Source organism: Sabethes cyaneus, chromosome 1 (genome assembly GCF_943734655.1).
Source record: "Sabethes cyaneus chromosome 1, idSabCyanKW18_F2, whole genome shotgun sequence".
NCBI lineage: Eukaryota > Metazoa > Arthropoda > Insecta > Diptera > Culicidae > Sabethes > Sabethes cyaneus.
In genome coordinates this window covers 134509718-134530998 of record NC_071353.1, presented here as the reverse complement: position 1 = coordinate 134530998, position 21281 = coordinate 134509718, and the positions used below count along the sequence as shown (strand labels likewise).

The window sequence follows — 21281 nt, the reverse complement described above, 5'->3', positions numbered from 1 at the left end:
ACCCCGGAGGAAATATTTCGCCTCAGTGGTTCCTTTTTCTGATATATTTTTGCGATATTGTTATTACAGTGTGTGTGTTTTCGAGCAAAAACGGAAATAATTGATGGATTTTTTCCTACCACCCCGGTCGTGGGTGGCTAGCGGTATAATAATTTTTATTTACGCAGATAAATGCTCCCGTGGTGTTTTGTTTTAACATTCTGCATTCCATTGTGAACAAATAGTAATTGTTTTTTCGAAAATCGTAAATTTGGTTAAACTTTGAAAAGAAAACGAGTATATAAATCTGTTCGCTACACAGATGAAAATAACGCAAAACTCGTTAATCATGTTTTCTGCATATTTCATTCGAGATTTAATATCTTTTCACTAAATAATTGTGGTTTATGGTTTAAATAAATTTCGGTAAAGCTCTCACAAAAAAATAATAAGCTCAATTGATTGCGAAAAGTAGCAAATTTTAATGAAGATTATATGCACTCAACGCCGACGGAAGTACTTACAAATTAAATCTTGAAAAACGCAACCCGAGAGGGATACGAGACGCCGACGAGCTCTTTACCATCAACAACCAGGAGGGTTAGAATAGCGTTCCTTTGGTAAAACATAATGGATCTTCCCTCCAGCGAGTATTTTTTTCCGCGTTGCAGAACGTTTATTTGCAACGCGTTGAATCGCTCTAGTGTCTGATCATGAAGATAATTACTTTCCATCAAATCATCACCATAAAATCTCTGGCACACGCCACGCTCGGCGGTTGAGTTGGTTGATGAAATTATGCGCAATCATCGAAGGATGGGGTGTACCTGTAAGTGGGTAGTGTTTTTTTTCTTCCTCCAATCCAAAATTGGCTTCTTCAATCAGTGTGCTAAGGTGCCTGTCTATCTTGCTGTTGCAGAGCAAGTAGCCATAGAGTAGGTTAATTTGCTTGATTACCTTTTTAAACTTTTTTGGATCAAATCTGTATACAAAATCTGTGAAGCAGAAACAACTGGCAGATACACCGCTGGCGGAACAAATTGCTGGTATACAAGTTTCAAAAAATTCCTATGAAATTCCCGAGTCGGTCCGTTACCAGTAAAAGAAAATTCGTCGAATATCTTAAAACATTGTAGTTCTTGCAGAAGACGATCTTTTTCAATGTTATGCTGTAATCCTTAACGTTCCGGTAAAAGCAGAGAGGAGTAAGCATTTATTAAAACAACATGAACCCATCGCATGCAGGAAAAAAGTAGCAGAATTCAAATGTGGTATTATGGTGTACATATATAGGAAGGATGCTTCAAACAACTTGAAGGAGCGCCAATGGGAAACCCGTTATTACTGTTCGTCCTCACATCTTAACGCTCACAAGTCGGTTTTAAGCTGGTCGAGTCATCTTGCACGATGTATCCCTTTATTCCTGGTACCTTGAAGATTTTTGACGAGAATAGATTTCGTGCCGTTGTTAACTGGGAACAACTTTAGCAACCAAAAAAGACACACCCGGACATACACTTCACGCAAGAACAGGGATAATCGTAAGCTTTCTATCTTAGACCTATCCGTTGTAAGACGACCCGAAAAACTGGAACTAAATATATTGGAAACCAACGAATACCAAAGAATAACAGAGTGAAAACATTACCTCTGATAGAACAAGAGAACCACAAGAATCAATAGGAATTCTCGGAATACTAGGAAAGGACAGTAATAGCTAAATTCAACAAGACAAAGAATGAACAGTAGAAATGATCCCGCACGACACTGACTCCAGCGACACGAGAACTAAGGAACGTGAGAACATTTTGAATGGAGCTCCCCTACACTAGCAACAACAACCAATTTAAGAGCAAGAGACCGTGGAAAACATGCATGCAGAATATCAACAATTGCGGCTAGATATTTAGAAATATTTTGTTTGACGAATACGTTTCAGCTTTGAAGTTTATGCGCATTTTGCATAAAATCATATCCCGTTTATTATTTCATGTTTCCACTGTCACGGTTGATAGGTGCCGAATAGGTGTAAGAAACTGCCGATAGATAGGTGATTATTATTAAGTGAAATGTGGTTTCTACCTACCGTATGGCGTGCTTCAGGGGATTGATCTTGGATCGCTTCTCTTCTCATTAATCACCAAAAGCGCATGCTTTTTCCATGCCGAGGCTATTTAAGTCAATTGAGAGATCCAATCCAAAGCGATTCTGGTTGTTTTTCAATGATAAACGATGCAATATACTGCTCATTCTTTTGTGTTTCTAGTACAGATGAAATGAATTCAGCATTGCCAACATGAAACATTCATTCTCAACTGTCCGCATCACCGGGCATCGACTGTAAGAGACAGTCGGTGTAATCGGCGTAATCAGCGAGTACCGTTTAGAGCAACAGATGGGTGACATTTCGGTCATCTGTCCAGACGGGTCGAAAGCGGAAGCGAACTGTCAGGTGGAAGAAGTAAAGACGAAAAAGTAAACAATCGAAAATTGTGCAAACGTGGTTATCTAAATTACTAAAAATTTATTAAAATTAATTATAAAAAGTGTTAAGAGCAATAAGATGGAAAATTCGGTGATCCCAATTGATATCCGTGAGTACCTATCGAAACATTGCGGCTAACCAACCAACGTACTACTGCGACGATACGTGGACTGGTACGGTGATTAATTTGAAAAATAAGCGGAAAAGGAGTAACGGTAGGAAAAGTTTAGGAAGGATAAATATCGTAAGGAAGGAGGAGACTATTTGATTTTTGAGCCACTCCAAAAGTGATGCTACAAAATGCTTATTTATCCGAACACATAACAATAGTGAAAAACATCAAATGTGAATTATTCATTAATTTCGAAATGCCGACAACAGCAAACGAAACTACAATAAACGTGAACATCGCTCCGAAGTTTTAAAATTTCTTTCTACCAGGTTTTAGTTGATTTCAAAAAGCAAAGCAAAACTTTGAGACCTGCAATATTAGGCAAGAGCAAAAAATTAACTGACGGGTTAGACAAATAATCGATCTGCAATTCATTTCATGAATGAATTATATTGAAGGGTAGAATACTAAGAAAGATAAACACTGTCAGAAGCTCATTAGTCACGTCCACATATATATTGATAAAAGAATTATCGCTTACCGCTTAATTTGGTTGATCTGAGCACATTTGAAATCACAACGGATATGATCGTACTCGCCGCAAAAAAAAACTAAAATCCTCGTTCTCTGCTGGTCCAGATGGGATTCCAGCAATTGTTTACCGCCGCTGCGCTGATATTTTGGCTGAACCGTTATGTCGTATATTTAATAAATCGTTCGATCAAAGAAAATTTCCGGCGATCTGGAAGCAATCTTACATGTTCCTAGCATTCAAAAGCGGTGACCGGCAAAATATCAGAAATTATCGTTGCATAACTAGCCTCTCCGCATCGTGTAAGGTTTTTGAAATGATTGTAAGCGCTGTTGTTCTTACTCATACGAAAAGCTACATTTCATTCGATCAGCATGGATTTATGACAGGACGATCTGTTTGCACTTATCTTTTGCATTTTACGTCGACGTGCATCTCGCATATGGAGCAGAAATCCCAAATCGACGTAGTTTACACCGATCTGAAGGCTGCGTTTGACCGCATTGATCATTTCGTGGAGTGGTTAAGTTCCTACTTAAGCGATCGAACGCTACGTGTACAGCTTAACTCATGTTTTTCCTCCGCATTCGTCAACAAATCGGGTGTACCTCAGGGCAGTAACATGGGCCCTCTGCTCTTCTCGTTGTACTTTAACGACGTAACCTTACTTTTGGGCGATGGATGTAAATTAATGTACGCGGACGATTTAAAATTATATCTCCTCATTCGGTCCATCGAAGACTGCTGTAATTTGCAAAAGCTGCTGGATATTTTTGTTAACTGGTGTCGTAAGAACCGGCTCATCGTAAGCACGACAAAGTGTCAGGTTATGACATTCCACCGAACTGTCAGCCCAATATTGTTCGAGTATAACATTGATGGTCATGTACTCAAGAGAGCCGACAAGGTCAACGACCTGGGCGTTGTTCTGGACCCTAAGATCAGTTTTAACGTTAATCGCTCGACTGTTATTTCCAAAGCAACCCAGCAGTTCGGTTTTATATCCAAAATTTAACGGGATTTTAAGGATCCATGCTGTTTGAAAGCTCTGTATTGCTCTCTGGTGAGACCGCAACTGGAAAATGCATGCCTGGTTTGGTCTCCTTATCAACTTGCCTGGACCCAGAGAGTTGAACGAGTGCAGAAGAGATTCATTCGCCTAGCACTACGTCATCTTGCTTGGCGTGATCCTGTGAACCTTCTATCGTATCTTGATCGGTGTCGCCTCATCGATCTTGATACTTTAGAACGACGCTGGAAAATCCAGCAGGCTCTATTTGTCGCTAAAGTGCTCAACGAAGAAATCGATTCTCCGAACATTCTTTCGATGCTTGGCTTTCGTGCTCCTCAACGTTCTCTCCGTTCCGCAGGATTACTGCAACCTCAGTCGCACCGTACTGTATTTGGATTCAACGAACCTATCGCTGCTTGTATACGTGCGTTTTCCTTGGTGGAACACTTGTTTGAATTCGGTGAATCCGCAAAAACTTTTTATAATAAGGTAGTTAACAGTAGAATTTTATAAATGACTGCAATTTGCTTTATCTAGTTAATATTCAATTATTGTTATTATTATTTGACCATGGACATGTTTATTTGATAAGTGATATGTAATGTGTTATTTGTAGTTTGAATTTGTACATAATTAGAAGATGACGGGGTTTTTATGCCTACAAGAGGATGGCTTCTATTTGGCTTTTCCCCGTCCAAACCAATCTTCCATGGAGACCTAACAGGTCGGATGGATATGAACCAATAAATAAATAAATAAATAAATACTACCAGGAATAAAACTGTATGCGCTGAATGCGTTTTATATCCGCATCCATGCAGGAATGTCAATTTTTTGGAGCACTGATCACAACTTTCAGTTGGGTACATTTATTTGTGTGTTAACTTTGTCAACCAGTAGTGCGAGCCTTGTTCGTTAATGTAGCTCTGTATATGTTATTTATTGAATACTGACTATGCAAAGCACTTGAAGCGTCGTAGATCTATATCATTATTACAAGACTAGTCACTGAAACTGCGTTGCGACTACATCTTGATTTAAAACTTGACGGACAATATATATAACTTTTGATCTTGCGTTAAGTCTGCCAAAATTAGGTAACAATTGGAAAACCACAGGTTAGACCGTCTTGAGCCCAGCGTTGCGAGACTTTGCTGTGAAAAATACATAGTTTTATCACCGAAGACAGGGTCATAGTTTCGTTTCAAAATCGCGAAAATTCCACTTTTATCCACAAGGCATTTATCACGTTTTTTTATATATTTTTATTTTTAATGTGGTTTTAACCAGTTGGTCATTCACCATGCTTATCACGTTTCGTTTTAAACAATACTTCGGATGACTGAAGTTTTTGGAGTGTCTTAGTAGAATACGGAACCTGAAATTAAAATAAAAAGAAAACTTTCCAATTTGAAATACTACTATGTTTATTTATTGTTGACAGATACGTATTTCGAACTTCGAAAACAGACACTGAGAAAGCCTGCAAGTCGTAGGCGGGATACGTATTTGTCAAGAATAAATATACATATTAGAAAATTCATCGAATTTTGAATTCAATTTTAGTTTAAATAAAATTTTAATCGACATTTGTGGTTCATTTGTAATTTTGCTTGTATTGTTTGATCATTTTGCTGTAAAGTGTAAATTAATTTCGATGTGTACTACCTGTTTTCTAGTACATTAGAGTTTATTTTTAACACGGAAGAACTCAGATTCTTTCCGCCCAAATATGTGATCACTCTTTATCACATTTGTTTTACAGGTATTGTCGTTGATTAAATTAGAAGAAATTTAGAACTTTTTTGAATTAATCATTTCATGTACATTTGAGATTTGATCTAAATTCATTAAGAACGCTTACTCTCTACTTCCGTTATTGTTTTTTCATCATTCTCCTTTCAGCTATGTTTTCCCGTCTTTCTTTTTTCGTTTTCATTCGTATGGTTTTTCAGTTCTGTGGTTCGGTGTTGTCTATTTTCACCGATTTGTTGTTTTTTATTGGCTTTTGTTGCCTTCTTGGTTGCTCCTAATTGCTTCTTTTTGTCCTCAGTTTGTTTTCGTCGCCTCTTTGCCATCCTTTTGTTGTCTGTTATTTGCTGTTTGTTCGTCGTTCTTATGTTGTTATTTTGTTGCTGTTTTGGCATCATCAGTTTGTCGTTTTTTTGTCGTTGTTTTTTTATTGTCTTTTCATTACCTCTATGCTACCTTTTCTCGCTGTCTTGTTTGTTTTAAAAATAACCAAAACTGCCACAAAAAACGATCAGTAAGACTGCCGCAGTGGCCTTTTAACCCATATCTGTCTGGCATATAAAAAACAACCAAAATGTTTTATTCTTTACTGTCGTTTCGTCGTTCGCTGTATACTTTGTCGTCTTTTGCACGGTTTCCAAACGATTTTTTGTCGTGTTTTTTGTTTGTGTTAGTTTTTGTTCGACGGCTGTTTGCCATTTTTGTCGCTGTTTTGGCTTCTTTTTGTGGTCATGTAGTTGGTTTTCTGCCATATATTCGTAATTTTCTTATCGCCTTTTAAACGTCATTTTGTCATTTTGTCATCTTTTTTCGTTTTTGTCATATTTTCATCGTCTTTTTTCGTCGTTTTTCTATTTTTGTTGTCTCTATATCACTTTTTTTTGTCAATTTTTCGTCATTCTGTTGGTTGTCAAGATAACAAAAATGATTCTTTTTTACTATCTTTTCATCGTTGTTTTAAACATATTTCGCTTTTGATGCTTTTGAACCTCTTTTTGTTCTTTTTGACGCTGTTTTGGTGTTTTTACAACTCGTGTTCATGTTGCTTTCGTCTTATTTTTGATTGTTTTTTGTTGTAATTTTGCTAACTTTTCACTGTATTTTCGCCAGCTTTTCATCACTTTCTACATTTTCAAAAATTTCTGTGAAGTTTATGCAAATCCGTAGATACGAGGCCATGACCCGTCCCGTTATAGTGTCGTAGTGTCGTAGTGATGCCTGGCAGGATCCAGACACGATCTTAAGCTCTTCGTTAGTTCCGAAAATTGTGCATGTATTTGTAATGTAACATGGCGAGGTACACTGCAATCCAAAATATTGAAATTAGATAAAAAAGAAAATTTTCCAATTACATTCTACTATATATATTTATTCTTGACAGATACGTATCTCGCCTACGACTTGCAGGCTTCCTCAGTGTGTGTTTTCGAAGTTCGAAATACATAGTAGAATTTTATTGGAAAGTTTTCTTTTTAATTTAATCGTATTCTACTAAGACGCTCCAAAAACTTCAGTCATCCAAAATATTCTTTAAAACAAAACGTGATAAGCATGGTTAATGACCAACTGGTTAAAACCACATTACAAATAAAAAAAATTAAAAAACCTGATAAATGCCTTGTGGATAAACGTTACAGAGTGTTGTGTCTTTTGAGATCGCTTAATATGTAGGTGAGCAGAATTACGGCACATTACTGTACGTCTTCAACTTAATGGATTCAAGTTCTGTGTCTATTGCAATTACAAATCAGTATTTTCAAATTCCGTGAACTTTTCTATCATCCGACGCGTCGTAGCTAATAGAGTCGTATATGATGGACTCGTTACTAGCTGTGATTTACTCAAATTCAGTTATGGGAACACGCATTATAAGCAACTAAACTTCTGCTGTTACTGCCAACCACTCTAATTTCTTTAAATGTATTCTCATCACATTGCAACTCGATGGGTTACATACCTCTCGTCTTTTGCCCATTGTAATTTTTCTAGAATAGTTGAAATTTAGTTGGAGTTACATCATCAACAATCTAAGTGTATTATCGAAGGCTCCAAAATGGTGTAATTTTACTTAAAACCTCCTAATAACTTGGGCACGAGCACGTACAATGTTTCAACCAACGGGCGGTCTGTGGGTGAGCTTTGGTGCACCATAAAATTTGTCCCGAAGTGTGTTTGCATTATAAAGTACCGTTTCGAAAAGCGAGCTGAAACGTGCACCTGCGTGAACTATGCCAAGGTAAACCCATGGCGAGTATCTATTTATTCAAAAAACCGAACCACTCGAAGAGAATAACAGATTTTTTTTACCTCTGAGTAGCTTCAAACCGAAGAGGCGGAAGCTGTGTGGCACTTTGGAAGCTCTTTCCTCCCGAACTTCAAAGGCAGGATCCGTGAAGAGGAGAGGAAATCAAATTTAAACAAAACCGAAACAGTTTGACTACTTTTCTGTCCTCCGGTCGTGAGAGGAGGTTGAATGCCGCATCAACCTCAGTCAACCGTACAGTAATGGGAGAAACTAATGATGATAGTTTTTATTTTTCTATAGTTTTTTTTTCCAACCGGCGATTACCCGCCGATGGGCGGAAAGAAAAGAAATATCTCATTCACAGATAAATATTTAAAGACCACTTGAATTTTTCTTTTTCGGTTAAGAAATAACTATCTATCAGTCACAGTTTTTGCCTGTGCGGCTGTTTCTGGGATAAGAAGCACAATTGCGAAGGTTTTTAAAAGAAGTGTCAATATTTGCCAGAGCCAGAGCGCTTCTTCAATCGATCCACCAGCCAGCGAAACGGTGGCTGGCGGTACTAGGCACTACCGTACTGCCCCCGTTGTTGTTGGCGAGTGCTCCCGAATCGATTACCTGTATCTGCTATGCGTTTATTCGGTAGGTTTAAAGACTATTTGACATTTTCGAAATTGGCTTGTCACATCAAGCGAAACCAATGTCCAACATCAACCGACGCGACGAGACTGCGAGTTTTAATTTGGTTTACCTATGACTACCAACATATTACTGTACTACTTTTCAGTTAGATTTGTACATATTTATTCATCCATCGAAACGGATACGTGACCATTAAACACGTACATTTTTTTGGATAATCTACGTTAAAAATCATAATGTGAAAATATTTTCGAGTTGGTAACGCGTCGTTGACAGTCGACTGTCAAATTTTACGTAAATGACATACAATAAGTGTTGCCAAGAAATATGCCAAACAGTCCCCGTAACTTATCGCTTAGATTAGCCGTAACTTATCGCTTAGATTAGATTCAGTAAATTTTTAATATTTTCACGAAATAATTTATGCAAGCAGCACCACAGTAGCGTGGGGTCGTTAAACCGGAATCTGAATGGATATGTTCTTGGGTTGAATGCTTGCTGGCATTAGAATGTCGGATACAATTGTTTGTAAATTCGTTCCATGTAATTGTCCGGTTCGGCTGAAAAAGCTGAGAGAAGGAGGACACACGCAGATAACCTATACATTAGAAAGACCTCTATTGTTCCGTGAGCCACCCCCTTTCGAGTGGGCCAACCAGCCAAAGTCGGGTGGGTGCGCGGTGCTGGTGGGCAACGAAGGCTCGTACGATTGTCAGTGTCTATTATTCGCAGATATTCCGTTGCTGTCTCTGGCGCGCGCACAAATCGGGTTAAATTTTAATAACTTTCAACAATGGGAAATTGAATATAAACTTGTATTACTTCGTGGCATTTCCCCTTTTTCGGCGCCGCACACCGCCAACATCTGTGCCAGAGAAATGAGCTCGGCTGGGCTGGGCTGAGAGTGCGACAATCCTATGGTAACCGTTTCCACCACAGTTTCCACAAGGCCTGGCGGTGAACCTGGCGGGAGGACGGGGAAAACAGATTAGATTTTAACGCTCGGAGTCTCGGAGCACGGGAACACTAGCGTCCAGGGGGTTTTTGGTAAGTACTTGAAGCTTCGCTTCCGCTGTCGATGTAAGTAAGGGTGGTGGTGTCGAGTGCAAGGGGTGAAAGAGCTGGAAGATAGTATTAATTTTGTGTATTTATTCTCGAATCACTTTTGATTGAGATTAAACTTTTATCAACTTCGCGGTTCGGTGAGCAGCGAAAGGAAAACAAGAAAGAGGAAACCGGTACGGAATAATTACATCCGTCAACATTTTTGATTATAAAGAGATTAGAATCCATGAAAGAAGAACTAACAATGTCTCAGAAAAAGTTAATCGAGATGAATTTAATAAGAAACTTGGGTTTTGTGGTCAAGCCAGGTGGCATTCCATTCACTGTATTCACTGTAATGTGTCTAATAATGCAGTGCATAAGCAATTGCACTTGGTTTGAAATTTTTTTTTTTGTATTCATTTTCCGTCGGTATCTATCAGCCACCATTATACCATAACAGGAGGCATCTGTTCACCCGCAGAACTGGTTACCTCGTTTGTATGAAGAAATCTAGCCCTAGCCCTAGCCCTAGCCCTAGCCCTAGCCTTAGCCCTGGCCCTAGCCCTAGCCCTAGCCCTAGCCCTAGCCCTAGCCCTAGCCCTAGCCCTAGCCCTAGCCCTAGCCCTAGCCCTAGCCCTAGCCCTAGCCCTAGCCCTAGCCCTAGCCCTAGCCCTAGCCCTAGCCCTAGCCCTAGCCCTAGCCCTAGCCCTAGCCCTAGCCCTAGCCCTAGCCCTAGCCCTAGCCCTAGCCCTAGCCCTAGCCCTAGCCCTAGCCCTAGCCCTAGCCCTAGCCCTAGCCCTAGCCCTAGCCCTAGCCCTAGCCCTAGCCCTAGCCCTAGCCCTAGCCCTAGCCCTAGCCCTAGCCCTAGCGCTAGCGCTAGCCCTAGCCCTAGCCCTAGCCCTAGCCCTAGCCCTAGCCCTAGCCCTAGCCCTAGCCCTAGCCCTAGCCCTAGCCCTAGCCCTAGCCCTAGCCCTAGCCCTAGCCCTAGCCCTAGCCCTAGCCCTAGCCCTAGCCCTAGCCCTAGCCCTAGCCCTAGGGCTAGCCCTAGCCCTAGCCCTAGCCCTAGCCCTAGCCCTAGCCCTAGCCCTAGCCCTAGCCCTAGCCCTAGCCCTAGCCCTAGCCCTAGCCCTAGCCCTAGCCCGCATTTTGCCTGCCATTTGCAGCCTTTGCAGTTGTTGAATATACAAAACTATTGATGAAGTCTGCAAGCGGTACTCATTCATTACTGCAGAGGTAAACAGAAATCTTCGTTCCGTAGATCCGGCCAAAACAGTACGGAATAATAGTTTGGAAAGACAGCAGTCGTTTTTCCAGAGACTCGGTCACGAAAATCTCCCAGTTTACGGACTCGGTTGCAATGAAAATGTCGCAGGTACATATAACCTTCCAAGCCAGATATTTGTTAGTGACCCTCGGCAGTTTCATTTCAAATGGCTGCCAGCTCTCCCCTTCCGGCTGCCCTATGAAACTCTTGCCCGGGACGCTGGTTGAAGTTTGCCTTTAGGTAGGTGTCATCGTCCATTACCACACAATCGAACTTCGTCACTTTGGACAGCTTCCAGGATCGTGTTTTGGCCGTTTTGTTTTGTTCGTTGTCGCGATTTGGAATCGCTGCAGCTTCCGGATTTCGATATCCTCCCAATGTCGACTTCCTAGCTTTCGAAAAACATTAACAAATCGGCAACACTTGCAAAGAACTCCTAAGCCCAATAGTAAAATGTTTAACACTTTGGAAACGTTGCTTCCGCATCCAACCTTGGTTCGAAAAAAAAACAATGTTTAATTTCCTGCGCATTGCAGGTTATATCCAATCACCCAGAAAAAATTGAAATAAAATCTATTTACGCTTTGATCAAAATATTTCCTATCAGGCTTCGGTTTTTTAATTTTTGTTTCTCATTTCTCTGCCTCAGCGAATCCTGCTGAGTGGAAATTTATTTTCCTGCTGGAATGCCGCACACTCTAACGACTCCGCAGTAGCAGCTGCAGCAGCAGAAAAACTGTAATTCATTGTATGTTTTCTATGTACACATTTTCAACAACTTTTTTTCCTGCCACCCGTCCGCTAACCGCCGGCCGTCACCATCACCGTCCGGCCGGAATTGCTTCAATTGAAAAAGTTTAATTTTTAATTAATTTTTCCACCCGCGACTGCACACGCGATTTGAAGGGTCAGTTGAGAGCGCAGGCAGCCACCGGTTCGGCCCCTGTCCGGTCAGGACGCCGACGGTAGTGGGGATGGGTACTTCTGTAGTCGCGGCGGCGGCGGTCAGCGATTTGTTGTGGCCACTTGAAATCGCCCCCTCGATCGTCAATCCGTGCACATACACTGGTAATTGATGCTAATGAAGTGCGGTCAAATTTCCCGCATCATCATCATCATTGAGCATTGCTAATTATCTTGAACGCATCATCGGGTTGGATCGTTTCGTTACAGTTGTTAGCAACTCAGCACGTGGCTAATGGGGCGAAGTACTCACTCACTAGGAGTTGGTTTGGATTTATTTTATTCAAATTTTCTACTTCTGATTTTCATCCGAATGGTCAAACGAGTCAGTCTAAGTAGAATATTATTTACACAGTTATTTGTGAAGTAGGTAGGACAGTTCGAATGGCCGTGTTTTTTTTTTTTTTTTGAAAAATAAATCGTTGCGAACTTCCTTCAGCTTCATTTCATTAATCCGTCCATTCAATGGGCGCTCTTTTATCCATCATTATGTCGATTACCGTTTCACATTTTAATTTCCTTCATTTCCACTTGTCGTATTCAACAAGCGACATTATAGATGTGCTTCTGACCGTGTCCGAAGATTATTTCTTTTCAGTGTGCAACCTGTTCCTTCCCATCCTCACTCTCGGACTCTCTCTCTCGCTCTGTCAGTCGATTGTACCTGCTGGCCATTGAAAAGTCGCACAAATTGACGTTGACCACATTTACTTTTGCTCTGACCGGTTTCAGTTCGGTTCGGGGGAAAAAATCCACCAACCTCTCCGGATCGACCTGCGCCGGTTTTGTCCGAAGGGATGTGGCCTGGCCGCACATTTGATGTTGTGTATTTTTCTCTTTCTCGCCATGATTCCCCACATTTATTTATTTTTTTGTTTTTCTCCATCGTTGCAATAAAACAAGCTTACAATTTTCCGCTTCTCCACGCTTCTTTTCGCAAATAAATCTTTTGATCGCCACAGAACGCCAACCGACCGACTGAACGGCTCACTGCATGCGAAAAAGTTTTCCGAAGCAGAAAGGAAAACTGTAATGGCCGGCAGTTTAATCGCCGTCCGATGGCCGACCAGCCAGCGCCGGCCACAGGTCCGAAAGAGGTTCCGTTGCCAAGTGTTGGTTGATTCCGTGAGCCCCGGAGGCATCCGGGGCGGCAGCGAGTGTGTGTGCGCTAGAGTGATTTATATCTATACACTGGACATGAGGTCAGGTTTTTTTCCGGTCGCTTAGCCTTTGCACCGGATGCGTTTCGGAAAGTTTCCGAATGAAATTTTTAGCGAATCATCTTCCTGTATAGCGCACTTCTTTGCTGCGTACTTTTTTTTCGCATGAGCGAGGTTAAGTTAATATCGTGCCGGATTTTCGGGAGCTTTTCTAACAAACGGTGAACTAGGCGGTTTAAGTGAATGGATATCAGATCTGTAATATCGCAGATTTCAATTGCTAAGAATAAGCACTTGGTTTAAATTTACAATACAAGTAAGTTCACTCTCTTTGTGGATGCCTTTTGGTAGAACACGAATTCTGCAATGATAATATTTATTCGTTGAAATTGCTGTTGATCCGCCAAAATGGTTTTGTGAGAAACGGGATCAACTGACGGTATTTAGTTCCACTAGGAAATGTAAATAAAGCCTTTCCTTCATCTTGTTTTCAAAGAAGAATTTTATGAAATATTCCAATTAAAATAAATTGTATTTATATAAACGCAAATTCAATTGGATTACTTTTGCTTTCAGTAAAGCAGTTTGTGAGTTAGGAAACTTCCTTCTTACTAAGTTTATAACAGTATTTCATGTCCTTTAAAAGCACAAATAAAAAAAAAGATCTCACGAGTCTCACTGTAGTCATTTTCTTTTTTTTAAAAATCACACTCTACTTCTCAAGAGCCAACCAGTAATGTTTCGTCAAACTCCGAACGGCAGCTTTTCGCTCGCTCGCGCACTCGAGAGTGTTTGTTCTGACATTGTTATAAAGTTGAAACTTATGGTCTGAAATTGTATTCAACAAATGTTTCCCGAGTATGTATACATTATGCAAATTGTGATTACGTTGTCACCATCATCCCATGTACGGTACGGATTATTGCACCAGCAGTAGCCCTACTAAGTGACCAGCAGCAAGTTGGTTGGTCGGAGAGCTGGGTAAATATTTGCACTTCGAACCTGTTGTGGATGACAGTTGCGTGGACGGAACTTGTTCGATGGAATCTGTGCTGCAGCACGTCGTTGTTCGGGTGATGCTTTTTTCCGTGGCTTATTCAGGAGTCATTTGTTGGACCTCTCATAACTCATAATTTGACTACATATTGTATTTGCATAATTAAGTTTACTCTTCATAGCTACTGTTTCTTTACGAAGATTCTACCAGATTTCTTATGAGATTAGAAATAACCCAGCCGGGCCGCTTTAGGGCGCTTGGCCGGAACCTTCGCTGTTTTAACCACGAAATCATTGGAGTAGATACTCCGCTTGGGGTTCGCCCAAAAATTTTCATTCGGTCGCAGCTGGGAGGGTTGTCCGTCTTCACCGCATCGGTTATCTTCTGCCGGTCCATCTTGTCTAGTCATCTGTTGGCATAACGAGCAGATGCCAGGTCCGACCAGAAGACCACATCCTGCTTCGCGTGATACTTTTTGAAGGAGGCGATAATTTGCAGCAGGCATTTCGTACGCTAAATCTCCCGCAATCTCCGAAAAAGGACAGCGGCTTGGGTATTTCCTTTTCGCTGACAAAAGGACGTTTTTTTAGTTTAAAAGTCATCGCTTACTTCCTTGAGGGGATGTAAAGTAGGTCTCGTCATCTATTATAACTATGACATCACGCTTGTTTTTCACTGGCAGTTTTACCTGCTGATTCTGGGTGATTGCCTGCTGGTCCTGCATATCCATTTTGGTCAGGTACCCTTTTCACCGTTGACATCCGGCGGATACGAGGTGCCTCACGATGTCCAACTATACTTTCTTCAATAATATTGTAGATAATAATTAACTCTACAATTGCCCTGTACACCATTTCTTCGAATTCTGTTTCGCTGAGGCGCTGTACCGTTAGCTATACGTTGATTGGTCGTGTTTATCGTGGCCGGATTTTACGATGGTCTGGTCACGTCTAGTGGGTCACGAAGCGGGCCACTCGACGCTTCGTTGAGGTTTGGTGAGGTTATATTTAAAGCTGAGACTGGATAACGCTCACTGTGATCCCGTTTCCACGGGATCGGTGTCTACGGTGTTAAATAATGGGAATACCTGCGGCCCAGGAGTCCCCAAACCGCTGTTTCTATCGACCGGATGGTCAACGATGCTGGTCAATCACCGAGTCGCTGGTGCGTGCGTGATAAGGACAAGATTAGCGGCTTTGGTGACGTCTGCCGCGATCCCGTTTTAACGGTCTGGTTGTCCGCTGTGCTGATTGGGCCCTCCAGGGGGAATAGTCCACTCCAGAAGACTCAGTGATGACGTTCCGGCTCACCGAAGAAACTTGAAGAACCCGAGCTACTTTTAACGTGGTCAAGCCACTCACTTTAGAACATCTCGCCCAAGCGGAAAAGGTGCGTTCGCTTGGATGTCTCGATCAGCACTCTCTACCTGCTTTTCGGTTCGCCAATTCGAGATCGGCTTTCGGGGAAAACTCTCCACTCAGCCGACTTCCTGGTTCAATTAGACAGTTCAGTGGAATGGCTCACAGCCGCGACCTCTGCATGTTGAAATGCCGAACACCGACCGTATTCACCACCCGATACCTTCATACCATAGATTTTCACAACCTCTTTAAGAATCAGGTTGTAAGCTCAAGTAGTTGTATTACACTTTGCTGAAAGCGGCAATAAAACTAATTAAGCTTTTGCTGCTTGACAGCTATCGCCATAATTTAATAAAGCTTTTCGTTTTTCGCTCTGGTAAAAGCTAAATTAGCCCACCTGCTTTGTAAAATTGAAAATACATCCGTGAGCAGTAATGTTTTATTGACAAATCATCATGACTTATTTGTTTTATAGCGACCATAATAAAATGTAGAATATTTAATAAAATTTGAGCAATCTTCGTTGGGTTGCAGCATGTGCCCATTAAATTTTATCGTACATATTGATGTAATAGGTGGGTATAATCAACGCGCTATTGAAATTTTGCAATTTTCGAAAAATGTTTGTTTTAATAAAATAAATATATTCAGTTGGTCAGTGGTATAAATTGAATATTTACGAATGGAGCAAAAGAAAATAAGCGAATTTGACGAAAATGATGCTTTTTCTAATAAAAAGGGGGGTTCCCAAAAATCGAGGGAAAGTCCAATCGGCACCAAACTTGAGATTTTTGCTTCTTGACCCAAAACGAACAATCTGGCCGAGTTAGGTGAAAATCCGAGAATGTCGATTACAAGTTTGTACTTTTTCTCGATCACTTGACGTGGAATGACTTATTGTGGTTTGACAAGCAACCGTAATAAGATTAATTTAGATTAGCGCTACACGACACTTATGGTAAGCTAGGCACCAACTTTTCAAAAGGCCCAATCTGCAAAATATAAACAAACCGAGTGAGGGTTCTTTTCCTACGCTAGTATGGCAGAAATAAACCCTTACTCAATTTGTTTACGTCGTGCAGCCAACTAATTTTATCGTGGTAATAGCAACCACAGAAAATTTGCTTTATTAACAGTTTTATCATGGTTTTATAGCTAGCTATAAGTGTGTTTTGACTCGTAACCCCTTGGTATTGCGTAATACCATAATAAATCTAGAGGTAATGTTAAATAACACAACAAAACCTTTATAAAATTCAAGTGAAACCAGGTGCCTTTAGAATTGTTACATAAGAATGGACGTTAGGCATAATGTGCGGGATGCGTAATGTAGGCATAATGGACGTTGGGCAATTCGTGTTAGTTTTCGAGAGGTCCAGTCGACTCAGTTTTAAAAAGCATTGCATATATGGTGAATCGGATTACCTGTGAATGGTCGAAAAACAAATAGACGAAATAACAAATGGCATAGTAGACCGAATGGCCGATTCACAAAAGGCCAAAACACAGTTGACAGTTGTTAAAGTTCGGTCATTTGGATTTCGGTTATTTTTTATTCGGCCATTCGGTACCAGCTCGGTGTGTCGACGCGAGGGCTGGGAAAAACTAACAAGAGTCTGTAGACCTAGCAGACCGTATAAACAGTATAATCAATATATATAGAATGCCAGTGTCGCTGGTGTTTCATGGATATTTTGGTGGCAAACATGTTGCTGGTTCGTGTCTTGGATACGGGAACTACATTGTCAAATTGCCCAATAGAAAATTTTCCTGCCGACGAAATACCCTAAAACGACCAAATCGGGTGATTTATCCTACGTGATTTACGGAAAAGTAGAAGGATTTTTTATTGGGTTGCCTTTTTAGTTTGACAATCAGATTCAAATCGATCACGCATACATATGCGCATACAGTGTAAATACGTAATTTTCAAATGTGTGATGTTTATCACGAGCACCGCAGCGACACTGGCATTCTATATATAGTGATTCAACTGTATAAACCTAGACGAATCAGGCTGCCTCCCGCAGTGATCGGTTCTTCCGAAGACGGGTTGCCGGCAACACTCAATTGTAAAGGTCGCATAAAATATAGTAGAATTAAAAGAACGTTTTTCATTTTTTTCCTTTTATTTTGGAAAAACGACGTGCGCAGCTCAACCAGGTAGTGACTGAGGGGAGCTCAAAATCATCAAAGAATAACATTTACCAGTCAAATGCGTTTTCCTCGAACTCTTGAAACCCGTTAAATGCTAGCTTATTTGTCGATCTTAGCGACTCCTTTTTTCGCTTCAAGATTCTTCATTGGTTATTTCAGCACCTATCAACGACAAGTGGTTACTGCCCACATCAATGACTATTCGAGACACGCGTTTTAGGTGCCTTCTGGCTTCTGGTTAAGCTTTTTTTTCTCGACCAGGGAAACACCTGACATTGATTCGGCTGACATTTTTGTATACTGTTTTAACAGTCACTCGATGGAATCGGCGGTAGCTTCCACTTCACATGTTTACTCTTTGGATAATGTTTTGTTGTTCGATTGTTTAGACGACATTGCACATTTTTGGGCGAACAACGAGAAGCGCAAAAAACAGTGAGTTTCTCCTCCAAAAACCTGTTCGATGAGTGATGTCTTCACAATTATGAAACCTAGGTGGGTACTTGGAATTGCCACAGCCTCTTGTCGCTGTGTCTTCTAAGTCTAATTTGAATATTCAAGTGCCGGGGGGACTGATTTGCCGATTGTCGAAAGCAAGCTTTCGAAACAAAGTGTTTTTTTTACGTATAGAAACATGTTAGTTTAATCACCATTTTCAACATTTTTCTTCGTAGGTTCGAAACGGCAGCGCTTATCGACGGAGACGGACCATGACACCGGATCGGAATCGTCACCCAGCAGCCCTCGGCTGAAAGCCGGTCTTTTCTCGCTTCCAATGAAGCTGTCCCCGTCGCGTAATGGACCTCCAAGTTCACCGGAATCGGATTTAGATGTGGATTCGGCACCAGATGATGCGGTTGCCCCAGAAAACCTTAGCCTTAAAAAAGACGGAGGAGGAGCGCGAAAAACAACTCCAGACCGAAGCTCACCGCCAATGGCTAACAATGGTCTTGGAAATGGCAGTGGAAACACCACGGCGGCTAGCAGTTTAGGATTTCTACCATATCATACACATACGCCACAATATCAACATGGTCTGGGAGTTGCCGGTTCGCCGACACCCTCGAGGTCCCCCGTGGATGTTTTGTTAAGGTGAGTTTAGAGTTTGCAAAATCCTTCTAAAGTACAATACTTACCAAAGATTGTTAATTTCCAGAGTATTTCCCAACCGCCGTCGGACTGAGGTGGAACAACTGTTGCAACGGTACAGGGGAGATGTGGTCCAGGCTATGGAAGCAATGCTCTGCGGAGACGACAGTCTCCATTCGCCTATGAAGTGAGTCCCCACAGCTTTAATAACCGTATAACATATAATCAATAAGTTTTTTTTTCGCACAGCGTACCGGCGCCATCACCTCCGTTTCCGATCAAATCCGCCTTTTCGCCACTGATGCCACCGGGAGCCTTCGGAGCACCGGCGGTAAGCCGTGGTTATTCTTTCTTGCAAGCTCACGCACACGCCAAGCGGTTTCTGTCGGCTCCGTACAGTGGAACGGGTTATTTGTCGACGGTTCTGCAGGATCCGGAACAGCAACAGTGTGATGCCGGCGGTGGAGCCGCCGGTGCGAATGGCGCCTCCTCCTCCTCGGCTACCAGCGGCGTAGGGAGCTGCGGTGAAGGACAAGAATAATACACAATCATTGATTTGTAAAAACATGTTTCCCGTCAATAGCCTAAACGTAACGGATGAAATAAAATCGTACTCTATTTGTTTTCTTATAAAATTATTGTTCTTCGGAGACAGAAAAAAAAACATTTTGAAAATGCTGTGTACAGATTTAAGCGACTATCACGTAGACTGAAGCAACAGACGCATGTTTCAAGTTAGAACCTTTGAATACGTAAATAGACAGAATTATGTATAAAAACTAAGCACTTTGATTTTGATTTTTGTACATAGTCAGGTAATATTATGTTCGGCAAGGTTAGTACCAAAATATGGTTTCAAAATTTTAGGTAAATACATTTCCATGCCAGGCAACCATACTATAATATCTCTAATTTAGATAAAAAAAAGGAAATAAAACAGAGCTGAATATACAAGTAAATCGATATACAAGTAATCTCATACGATAGCCTCCTTTCATAAATGTATATCAAATTATGTGGCCAACACAATCTAACTTAATAGTAAACAGTACGGCAAAATAGATGATGATAAAATATAACAAATAACGCTGCTTACACATAGCCTTAAGACATCTACTCAAGAAAAAAAAACGTGAAATAAAGAAGGTGCCATAATCGTCCCGAAAAATATGCCCACAACAATTTTCTCTTCTCTGGCTCTGGCCATCCCTCCTCCGGCGGCGGCCGCCGGAAGAAAAGCCGAATTCCTTGAAATTTAATACAGTTCCCTATTGGCGCACAGTTCTCTCTATCACTCTTCATTCCTAACCGGAAACGAATAAAGGGTGAATTTGCTGTCGCTGATATTATTATTACTATTATCATCGTCATGATTATTTTGGGTTCCCTTTTCCGCACCCTTCACCAGTCGCTTTTATGTGTCAAATTAATTTCTCATAATAGCAAATAAAGTCGGCATATTTTTCTCCGCTCCCTGTTCCGCCCGAGGACGACAAAAAAGGGGAAATAGATACGGTTTATTGCTTCATTCTGCTGTGCTGTGCTGGAAGCACGGATTATTTGCCATCGTCGTCGCCGTCGTCGTCATCGGTGAGATGTGGTTACCCCTTGGTTTCCATTCCCTAGAATCATCGGATCAGCCGGATGTCATTGCTGCGAACTCTTGAGGTAGGTATTTTTGAAACAATTTCCTTTGTCCGTTTGAATTCAGAGTATGTGTATCCGTCCGGGAAACATCTGCCGAAACTCGCTTGTTTCTAACGCAGAAGTTAATCAAAATCGAATCAGCTGGTGGGGTGCCTGATATTAATTAAAAATTTATCGCCAAGTGGGCACCGAAGGCGCCGGCGGTAGTGGTGCGATGGGTTATACTGGGATTGGGATGTGGATTATAGCGCTGCTAAAGGATTTCTCTTATGAAGTAGAAAACTATTACTTCTTCACTAATGCAATTAGAACATTTGCTGCTCGTGATAATCGTAATTCGTTTAGTTTAATTGTTATTTGACCCTACCATGATTAGGCATTGAAAATAAAGAATAAGCACGAGAGACGGAAATCTTGTTAAAGTAAAACTGTGTTTTAATTTTTTTTGTTGTAAACATTCGGTAGGGTTTATTTCTAATTTCCGTCGTAGTAAGGAAAATCACTTAAATTTTCATCATTTCTTAGGTGGATTTAATGAATACTCCAAAAGTTCTTGTGCTGATATGACTCAAACACACTTATTTTCCGATCCGTGCCCTTTGAATTCACTAAAAAACGATTATTAAAGCATTTTATTGAAATTACGCAACTATCTTTATTTCTTAAATTCGTCGTTCCGTTTTAAAATCCGTCCATCAAAATTTTTCTACGTCCGAACTAAAAATTACAATAATGTTTACGAAGCTAGCGCGCATGTATTTGTGTAGACCGGCATGTTTGTGTTATTCTGCAAAATTTCTGTAGGTTAAGCAAGTTTTCCCGGCTGCAGAATAACGA

The 21281-nt window shown here is 41.0% G+C and overlaps 1 protein-coding gene across 1 annotated transcript in view; it reads left to right on the top strand.

Moving 5' to 3' along the window:
- LOC128732477 (doublesex- and mab-3-related transcription factor A2) overlaps positions 1-19338 on the top strand; it is a 38804-nt gene extending 19466 nt beyond the window's left edge. Inside the window, exons 5-7 of the mRNA XM_053825734.1 lie at positions 18383-18800; positions 18865-18984; positions 19047-19338. Of these exons, the coding sequence (XP_053681709.1) occupies positions 18383-18800; positions 18865-18984; positions 19047-19338 (830 nt within the window). The remainder of the gene's footprint in view (positions 1-18382; positions 18801-18864; positions 18985-19046) is intronic.
- The last annotated feature ends 1943 nt before the right edge of the window (positions 19339-21281 follow it).